General features: G+C 37.8%; 1 protein-coding gene and 1 long non-coding RNA gene across 2 annotated transcripts; one reads left to right on the top strand and one right to left on the bottom strand.

The window, feature by feature from the left end:
- Window positions 1-4422: 4422 nt before the first annotated feature.
- On the bottom strand, window positions 4423-4982 carry LOC117791547. The gene is made up of 2 exons (XR_004618072.1): window positions 4681-4982; window positions 4423-4564 (listed from the first exon to the last, which is right to left on the bottom strand). It is a non-coding gene; the product is annotated as an uncharacterized LOC117791547 (long non-coding RNA).
- Window positions 4983-8743: 3761 nt separating this feature from the next.
- On the top strand, window positions 8744-9476 carry LOC117791546 (coiled-coil-helix-coiled-coil-helix domain-containing protein 10, mitochondrial-like). Its single transcript, XM_034631332.1, has one exon. The coding sequence runs from the start codon at window positions 8867-8869 to the stop codon at window positions 9383-9385; it is 519 nt and encodes a 172-aa protein (XP_034487223.1). The 5' UTR covers window positions 8744-8866; the 3' UTR covers window positions 9386-9476.
- Window positions 9477-10604: the final 1128 nt, after the last annotated feature.

The following is a 10604-nucleotide window of genomic DNA, read 5'->3' as shown; positions in this document are numbered from 1 at the left end:
TTACTAGTTTTACACTGCTAAATAGAATATACTCGTAGTTCGTCTATGCCACATGGCCTCTTTAATAGTCACAGTGTTTACATTCGCATGGTTTGAGTAACAAAGGCCACAGACCATTAAAAAGCAAGTACAACGGGGCGTATGTGTATTATTATGATGTGCATTATGACTTTACAGCCTCTAATTGCCATAAAAACGTACAATAACAAACATTTTAAGCGCCTGAGCGATGAATGCGACCTTTTAAAGAATGAAAACAAGAACCAGAAGCGAAATCAGAATCTGAATCAGAATCAGAGCAAGAAAATCAAAAGCAAGACATAAAATGGCTGCAGGAAATGACGTGACGCGTAGCTTTTGTTTATTTTTGCTGCTGTTTCTGCTCTTTTCTGTCCACAACAATAACAACAACAACAACAACAACAGCAGAACCATAATAACAACAATCTTAATAGCAATAACAACATAACTTTTACAACAAATATCAACAAAGGGGCAGCAACGTCTCAACGTCATTGAAATTGACTTCATTATTATTTTATAACCTTTAGAAGTTGCCCTTCTTCGCTCAGAGACTTTAGTTTTAGTTGTGTGTGTTTTCAGCTTTTTTTAGTGTCTTTCATTTTTTATCAAATCTTACATTGTGGTGCTTCTGGCACGTTCTCAAATGCTATACAGCCGTGTCTTTGCGTCCTGTTCTCATCCTGTGACTGACTTTGCTTATTAAAACGATGCTTCAGGCTATACAGAAATCTGTATTTATTTTACTGCATAAATACTTATGATAATATGGATAATATGCAAATGCAGGCACAAAACAGCTCTTGGAAAATGCATTACAAAGCAGAGAGAATGTCAGGAACAGGAACAACAGGAACAACAGGAACAACAGGAACAACAGGAAACACAAGCTTGTCAACTTTCCACATTGAACGGACATCTCAGCATCATGTATTCTTTAAAATCCAGGAAGGAGAAAGTACCTCGGAAATATAATAAATGTCTGATGATTGGATTTCTATCAGCACAGCCTCTTCAAATAATTACTCAGATTAAATTATTGTTTATTACGAGTTTTTGTTCAGTTGAGATTATGACTAAAGTCTTTGACTCTCGGCGTTAAGCTTATCGGCTTAATTGTTATCAACTGATAACGAATTGATTTTTAAAAATTCTTAATAAACGTTTGTTGTGACTCATGCAAAGATACATTCTCACATTTAGGCCATTTCAATTGTATCAATTTATTTGCTGGCAGTGTTCCATATTCCAAGACATCGGAAGGGGTTAAGTGTCTGCCTCTTGAGAAGCGAGTATGGAAGTATTGGCATACATTTGACTATGCTTTTATATTTCCACACCTTTGTGGCATTAGTTAGTATAAGTGTATTGTTTGATCGGCGTTTCGTTTGTGGCATTAATCTTACAAGCAGCTTTAACGCACTTTTGTTTTTTTGGGTCATTTCCAAAGCACTTGACAATTTCGAGAGTTTTTAATACATACTCGAAATAAATTCGTGCAACTCGTGTGTGCGACACTCTAACCGTGTATGTGTGTGTGTGTGTGTGTGTGTGTTATCAAAGCGATTGAAAAACAATTACACTTCTGACATTAATGGCACATGCTCTTGACGGCAACAACAACAACAATAAAAACAAGACCCAAAATATCAGCGTTTTTATGTAAAAACTTTTGCACTTTTTACACATGCACACACACACATAAAATGAAGTGAAAGAGAGAGAGAACTGGAGTAAAAGAGAGAGGCAAACACTTTGGCATCTGTCGGTGGCAGCAGCGTAAAAGTTTCATTTGTTTACACGCCGGTGCCTGCTGCCCGGATAACCACATCAAAAATAAACAGCAAAAAATTGTAAATTGATTTTCCAAAAAATTTTAAATAAACAGAACGATTTGCACCGCATATTTACTTAACATACCATATATATTTTTTTTCTATTTTGCTTTTTTACTTAGTTCTTTAATTTGGCAGCTTTTGCGTTTGCTTTAAAGGCAGTGTCTTTAATGCCAGTTGTGGGCCAGGCGAATGGGCGGCATTATTAACATGATTGCCACGCCCACGTGAGCTCAGTGCAGGAGAGAGGAGAGGAGAATGGGTAAGGGGATGGGAGGGAAGCTTATCAATGAATCACCAAAGCATGTGATTGATGATTGGATGTGATGAGTGTGTGTGTATGTGCAAGTTTATGTGGGAGTAAGTAAGCATATACTTATTTGAATGATTGTATGTGTGGGTGTGTGTGTGTGTGTATGTGCCACAATCAAAATGTGGCTTCCGTAGCAGGGATTAGGCGCCAGGCGCAGCCTAACAGACTGACAGCCTCCATATGCCTATAAGTGTGTGTGTGTGTATAGAGTGTGTGTGTGTGTGTGTGTGTGTGTGTGTGTGTGTGAGTATGGCTGCCCTCATCAGCTGGCAGAAGACAGATTAAAAGTGAAGAGCTTGCAAAAACGTTGTCAGTCAAAGTCCCCAACGGACTATACTCTATCTTTAAGGTGATGTCTCAGTGATGTTGTTGCCTTTGATTAAGTATACGTACTGATGCTAACATAAGATAACTGAGACCGTTATGTACTAGTTCATCAGTTATGTGATCTTATATGTGCAGCTTTATTATTTTGTCTGAGTTTAATTCATTCAACTTATTTCTAAAAAGTGTCCTTTATCTATTTAAATTCTTTGCATGATACTTTACATTTTCCAGCTGACAATTCGTTACATGAGGCTTAAGGTATCACAATTTTAAATGAATTGTAATTGTAGTTAACAAGAGAATTTCTGGTTCGTTGGCCCGTCTTTTTGTTTGTTATACTCGTACCTGTTTGCGAACGGGCAACACACACACATCGTCAACGGCAGCTGCTTCGTTTGCCGCGTTGCCAACCAGTTCCCCATTTCCCGTTCCTTCTTCTCCTTCGCTTGTTCCTATTCTCGGCATAGACCAACATGTTTACACATACGCGCGATTTTCTTTGAACAATTCATCAAATGCGCTAAGCGTACACAAAAAACTTTGACACTCGACGTTTGTGTTTGAGTATGTGTGTGTGTGTGTGTGTGTGTGTGAGCTGTGTGTGCGGTGTAAGAGGTGCGAGGGGCGGGGTAGGCATGTGCAAAGTTTGACAACGTCTCCCTGTGCCTCTCATCCAGGAATGGCATATCAATCATCGACAAAACTGCATGACTCTTGTTCATTCAACGTTTCCAATTCCTAAACGAGTGAAAGTGTATGTGTGTGTGTGTTTCTGTGTGTGAGTTTTACTTTAAAATATTTATATTACTGGGCCTTATTAAAAGCTAAATACAATAACTCAAATTGATTTACCAGTGCCCAGGTATGTTATTTGCATGTCTTGTCATGCTTTATTTACGTTAACTTCGTGAGCTGACGAGGGAAAGAAGAAACTTAAAAGACAGGCAATTAATTAAAGTTCTTTGGTATACAAATTACTTACTTGAAAATTGACAGCTCTTTTGAATAAGTTACTCTACAACTAGATATCTTGAATATTTTACCAAGCTATTCACATACAATTGACACTTTATTGAATTATGCTAAAACAGAGCGTGAAAGATAGATAGAGAAAGAGAGCGGAACAGAGATAACAATATCTAATCCACATACTGGCATAATCAATATTCACATGCATTCCATGCACGTTGCGTATACGCAATGTTTATAGTGAGACAACCACAATGCAGATAAACGCATCGTAATTTGATTATAATTAAATGAGCATTATATTGAAAGTATCATGCATTTAATTAGGTACTGCAAACATTATGAAGCTTTAGCTGAAAATCCAAATTCCTTATTTAGGTGTGTGTGTATTTATAATTAAATATATATTGTAAATTATGATTATATTAAAATAGTGAAATGCAGTGATATTTGAAAAGGCTTAAATTTTAATTTATTTCTGCGCAATATTGTGAACACCTCTTTCTTCCTACCTGCATTATGTTTCTGTATTCCAGAGATAACTTTATTCCACCAGTATTAAGTTGAACCAAAATCCAAGACAATAGATCAATTGTAGCACTCCCCAACACAAATTAAACTCACAGAAATGCTGCAGCTCAAGTGTCAGGTTGTCTTGATTTATTGAGTACTGGGGTTCCATAAATTTGCACTGGTTCAGTGGACAATATAAATCGGAGCTGGGAATAGTTTGAACACTTCGGATACCCGGGATGCTCGTATGCCTGGTCCATTGAGAGTTCTTCCCGAGCTCTTGAGTCTGTAGGCGAGTCAAGAATGTGCATGATTTATTTACGCTCGAAACTTTTGCACTGGCTTCTTAAACACACAATTTGTGCCGCGAACATGCGAATAGACGCCGCAAAAGTTTTTTTCATAAAATACGTCGAGGGCGATGAAGTTGAAGATGAAGAAAAGTAGTAAACTCAGCGGAAATTTTTAATCTGCACATTACAAAGTTTCGCAAAATGAGAAAGTGAAGCACGAACAAAGAAGCAGTCTGCCGCTTGCCTGCATCCTTTTTGGCACCTCACTTGAAAATGCAGTCATTAATTTTCAGCTTAGAGCAGCAGCAGCAGCAGCAAAGGCAAGCGTAATATGCAAAAAATGTAAATATAATTAAGAAGCCGTTTTAATGGTTACGGCCAGAGCTGACTTGGCCAGTGTTAAGCTTACAAAAAAAATGGTTCCTCTTTAAGCCTTGGTCTTTTCTATCGCCTGCGCCTTGGTTGGGTAATATTTTATGCCGAGCTGCTGAAGTTCTCAATTTCATTTGTTTGCCTGTTCTGTCCTTTAAAGCATTCCTCACTGATTGTCCAAGTCCAAATGGCAGTTTGCCATTGCATTGGCACGCGATCATTAGTCAGAAGCCAGAAGAAAGTTCCATTTGCTTTTCACTTGATGAAAGCTCAACATGGCAAATGAAATCGCCATTTGCTAGCCAAAGGATATTTCCTGCTTCCGTGCTTCCTGCTTCTAGTCCAGAATGATCCTAAATCTAGATTACTTTACTGTCTATGCTCAGCTGACAGTTGATTTCAAAAACATACTTTTCCACAAAGTTAGTTAACTATTTGTATTTTTTATTCACAACTGTTTCATTCGACTTGGACATTTATTTGTGCTTAAAGCTTGCGTGTTTTTTTATGACAGCAGCAAATTAAAAGTTTTACCTATTCTACTTTATTGTCGGGATAAAGTGTATTTTATATAAATTAGTTGTTCAAACGGCAGTTTGCTAATTAGAGACAGGTAAAAGTTTTCAAACTATAGACACAACTTTAGGCCAAAGCAAAGCCAAATCAAAGCAAACCAAAAGTTTGTTTGTCCAACTGCCACGTATTGCAAGACCGGTCATGTTGCTGTAATCCCACTTGAATTCTATTATACCTGTATTGTGCCCGCTGCCAGCGACATAATTATGTGCCAGCAATTTGCATTGCGCCCACAACATACAACACAATCGCCATAAAAGACCATAACAATTGAAGCACACGGCAACGCAACGACAAACAGCTACAATGATGCATAAGTTTGTAGGGTATAGAACATAGAATACCCTAGTTTAATAGTTCATGTTAACAATATACTAAATTCTATCTCTCCTTTTTGATTATTTATTATCAAAAACTTTAAAATTTATTATGATTATTGTTATTTTTAATAAATGCATTTTCTTATTAATAAATTCACAAGAAACATGTTGTAAACAAGGCTGCAAACCGGTTCTGAACCGAACCCCGTAGAGCCGGTTCGGTAGGGGATTTTAAGCAGCTTGAACCGGATCATGAACCGAAACCTTGAAAATTTTTACCTAAACCTAAGCCGAACAGCTTTCTAAAATAAAAGGTTCGGTTGGAGAATAAAAAAAATATTACATAAATTCTATGGTTTTCTAATATTACGCAATTGTTTAAGACTTTGGATTAAAATAAGTCATATTAAAATATTCAAATAAATTTAAATTATAATAAAAATTTGATTTCTTTAAACAAAATAAATGTAATTAGTGCAAAATGTAGAGAAAAAAGTATAGCAATACAAATATTTTGTTTTATAAAATTGAACTAAGGTTCGAACCCAAAACTATAAACCATGGCTCGAACCGCCGAACCGAACCTTTAACCAAATTTTGGAGGTTTGCAGCCATGGTTGTGAATGATATACCCTACGTCAGTGTGCAAAATCAACATTTGAGGCAGTTATTTCAACACCTTTATGGTGCAACATTTGTGTGCCACCACAAAACACACACACACACACACACACACACACAAGCGCACGTATATAGAAAAAGAAAAAGGGAGAAAGAGAGAGGAAAAGACCTATGTACTTACCACAATGGCTTTGGCCAATGACCATTGCCTGGCTAGGTTCGTGGCTGGTGGCAAGGTGGCAAGGTGGGCAAGTCGAAAGGTGGACACAGAACGTGGCACGGAGGTGCCAGAGTGGCATGCAAAACAAACCGACAGAAACGCCGACGCCACATTTACAAAACCCATAGATAGAAATCTAAAGATAAAGCAAATTGCTGTGCTACAAAATCGTTAACTGTAATTTACCGCATTCGAAACGTGGCCTATTCTTTTTCATTCTCATTCCCATTCGAGCGATTCTAAAAATTGCATGCGGTTATGAATGAAGGATACATCGTCCTGGCCTCGCTGCTCGGTCCTCGGGCCGCAATCTAAATTTAATTGCATTCTTCTTTCTCACTCTCTTCGTTTACATTTGGCCACTAGTTACACATGTTTACCATTCCCGCAACCGCAAAAATTCAGCCAAATTGCGCATATACGTAATTGAGGAATTAAATTATGCATAATGTTGTGTCACTTGCAGTGTTTTATTAGAGGTACAATTCGAGGTATTTCTTTGTCTACTAGCAATATTAAGTTCGATAAACTATTCATTATTAGCAGAGGAAAATTCAACTTTGAAAAACTTTAATGCACATTCTAAAAAGGAAGTTAACATCAATCATACGCACTGTAGTCCTCTTGAGCACATAAGAGACTAAAGTGTTCGCCTATCAGCCATGCAAAAGTGTAAAACTTGATTGAAAATGAGCTACTTTGTGTGCACGAAGTAACTCCAACTAACAAGCTTCTAAAGTGGCTGCCAAAAGTTATTTTAGATCGCTGGAAGCAAACTAATAAGAACCCTGAAACTGGTGAAAGCTAAATGAAAGAAAATTAACAACGTAAATCGAATGTGAAGAAGCTAGTTAACAATTACTTTGCAAACGAATTTCATGTTCCTATTCTTAACAAATTTCTAATTTACACACTTGCTTTCAGCTGTTATTTTAGATTATAATTAGTAATTAATTCACTTTTTGTTTATGCTCTTCTCTGTTTAACGATTCGATAGCGCCTCAATTTTCGATGCAAAACAACAAAGAATTCGTAAATATTCATCATACGCAGCGTGGTCCAAACAAATAGCACTTTAAATTAGTCTTTGTAGTCAATAGACAGGCCAATGCCCACATCTTGCCACTTAAGGAATCTATAATAGCTGAAGTCTATCCATCTTTGAGCAGGGCCAGCAGTTGAAAAAGGTTTTCACGGCATTATTGATGTTGATTGATTTATAAACATTTCATCACCACAGACAGGCAAATTAAATAGTAGCAAAAACAATAAACAAAATAAAATTAGCATTTGAGCCGCCAGATGAATATTGCTTCTATTCCCAACAATAGCAACAGAAATAACAAATACAACAGCAACTGCTGTCACAACCATACATATAACAGAGAGAAAGCGGCAACAGAAACGCCAAATTTTCCATATACCGAAACATAATTTACTTAAATATTCATAACAGAGTGAGTGAAAATTGTTCGAGTACTCATGTACTGCTGATTAACATGGCTGACTGACTGGTCCAGAGTTGGGTTGGGAATGTTCTATTTTTTTTCTGCTGCAGCATCAATCATGCGGCATTTGCAGCCCCCAATTTGTGGTTGGCAATAATTTAATGGAATATTCTGTTTGCCACGTTAGCTCCTATGTCACTGTCCCAGTTGCTCACCCTAGGCGAATAAGCAGTCCTCACTAATTTGAATTACACTTCACATTTTTCGCTGGCATTTTGGCTAATTTCAGCCATGTTTATTCATTTGCAGCTAAGCCAGGAATAGCAGAAAAGGCAGTTTTGCATGTGCCGCGGTAATTAAAGCATTTCCGTTGCATTTCAAAGAGGGGGTTAAATTTCCGCGAATAAGTGAAAGGCAGAAAAAGCGAATTGTATTCGATTGGGAAAAGGTCTGCGATAATTAGAGTATACATGATTTATGTTGTCCTACATACAGTCGTCCCCTTGCACAATTAAGCTGAAAACTCCAGGGTATTGTATAACTAACAATAAAGAGAGAGAGATGAGTGCTTGTATTTTTTGTCTTTTTTATTTGCACATATTTTTTATATTTTGAGTTTGTGCTCTTTAAATTAGTGTGGCAAATGAAAACTAGGAATTCTCTTTCGCCAAGAGTAAAAAAACAACAGCTGCCATAAGCTGCCGGCAGGTGGCGTCCCGAGCGTGTCTATTGGCTGATAACTGTATGAGTTTTTCCCATTTTGCTGCGAATTTTATTTAAATTAGTTGATAGTTAAAATGCTAACAAATGCAATTGCATGTCTCTGGGGAAATTTATTTGTATCTATTTATTTAGTGTCAAGAGCTGCAACAAGTCACAAAGCTACCCTAGGCTTTAAATTCAGTTGAATTCAGTCCACATCAGTAAGTCAGATTCGATATTCAAAATTATGCTCTCAAACTGAGATCGCCTCAATAATAATTGGTTAATTTAAATCGCTTGCATAGCAGCAAAATATATTTCTGAATTTGGTCAAAAATGCCACGTCAAAGGTCGAGCAAACCAACATCTGGAGCGGGACGCTATAGCACTGGCAGCACTAGGAGCAGCAGTAGCAGCAGCAGTCGAGGCGGATACACTCCATTCACTCGCAAATCGAGCAGCAATCTGCCAGCTGTGCCGCCCAAGGCAGAGACGAAACCGGCAACAGTTGCAGCTGCAGCTCCAGCTGCTCCTAGCTCGGGGCGTTCGACAGGGGATCTGATGAAGGATATGGCAGCGACTGCAGCAGGAGTTGCCGTCGGCTCGGCTGTAGGTCATGCTGTGGGCGCTGGCATAACAGGTGCATTCAGTGGAGGTGGCCAAACAGCAGTGCAGCACGCACCACAGGCACCGCCAGCTGAAGAGAGGAGACCGCGAAGTGAACTGGTCGAAGAGGGACCCTGTGCCTTTGAGATACGTCAGTTTCTCAAATGCAGCGAGGAGAACAGCGATCTATCAGTTTGTCAGGGCTTTAATGAGGCATTGAGACAATGTCGTCATCGTTACAATCTATAAATCCGGATCTCATGGCAGTTGAAGGCGTTTCACAACAAAAACCATTTAGTTCATTTATTCAAAGCAAATACAAAACTTTTGGCATTACAAATAATTAAGCATATTAATTAACACAATTAATTAAACTATAATTAGCTTGTTATTCCGCAACAGATTCCCTGTAAATTGTCCATGCAACACTTTAATGCTGACCTTAAAGTTCAGCTTTAAGTCCTGTCCTGTTCTGACCAACTCGTACTTCATATCAAAGCCAAGGGTTAGCAATTAAAATGTTTTATGTGTCGCACACGCAGTGTCCTCCCTCTTCACTGTCATGCCTCCAACCAAGGCAATTTATTTTTAACACTTTCTAACTGACTGCTGCACATCCTTAAAGTCCTTTGTTTCGCTTTCATATGCCGCAGCTGCTTTGTGCCATTTTTATCCTTTGTGAAACGAGGGTATTTTGATTTTCATGTTTAATATACACACATATTAAGTTTGTTTAGACCCCGTACTTAAAAAAGTACAGTTGTCTATTGGGTTTGTTTTAAAGAATATGAGCGTAGCAGGCAGAAGGAGGCGTGGCAGACCCTATAAAGTATATATTTTTGATCAGCATCAGCATCAATATCCGTCTGTCTGTCTGACCGTCTGTCCGTCTGTCTGTCCGTCTGTATGAGCGCCTAGATCTCAGACACTATAAAAGCTAGAGACACCAAACTTGGTATGTAGGCTCCTCTATATTGCATGCAGATCAAGCTAGTTTCTTTTTTCGATCGGACCACTATATCATATAGCGCCCATAGAAACAATCGGTCGAAAATTAAGTTTTTGTATGAAAAACTTCTTTGTTTTATAAGATAGCATAATCAAACTTATAGAATATGCATATAAGTAATTAATATACATCCTTACCGAAGTTGGTTCAAATCGGACCTTTATATCATATAGCTGTCATGGGACAAATCGGGGGAAAATCAAGTCTTAGTACGAAAATTTTTTTTGTTTTATGAGATATTGTAACCAAACTAATACAATATTCATTTAACTTAATTTTATATGTCCTGACCAAAGTTGGTTAAAATCGGACTGCTATATCATATAACTGTCATAGGACCGATCGGGAGATAATCAAGTCTTAGTATGAAAATCTTCTATGTTTTATGAGACATCGTAACCAAACTTTTAGAATATGCATTTAAGTTTGTCTTATACATCCTTACCGAAGTTGGTTCAA

The sequence above is a fragment of the Drosophila innubila genome (genome assembly GCF_004354385.1).
Source record: "Drosophila innubila isolate TH190305 chromosome 3R unlocalized genomic scaffold, UK_Dinn_1.0 2_E_3R, whole genome shotgun sequence".
Lineage (NCBI taxonomy): Eukaryota > Metazoa > Arthropoda > Insecta > Diptera > Drosophilidae > Drosophila > Drosophila innubila.
The sequence above is the reverse complement of the archived record's forward strand: the minus strand, read 5'-3'. Positions and strand labels throughout refer to the sequence as shown.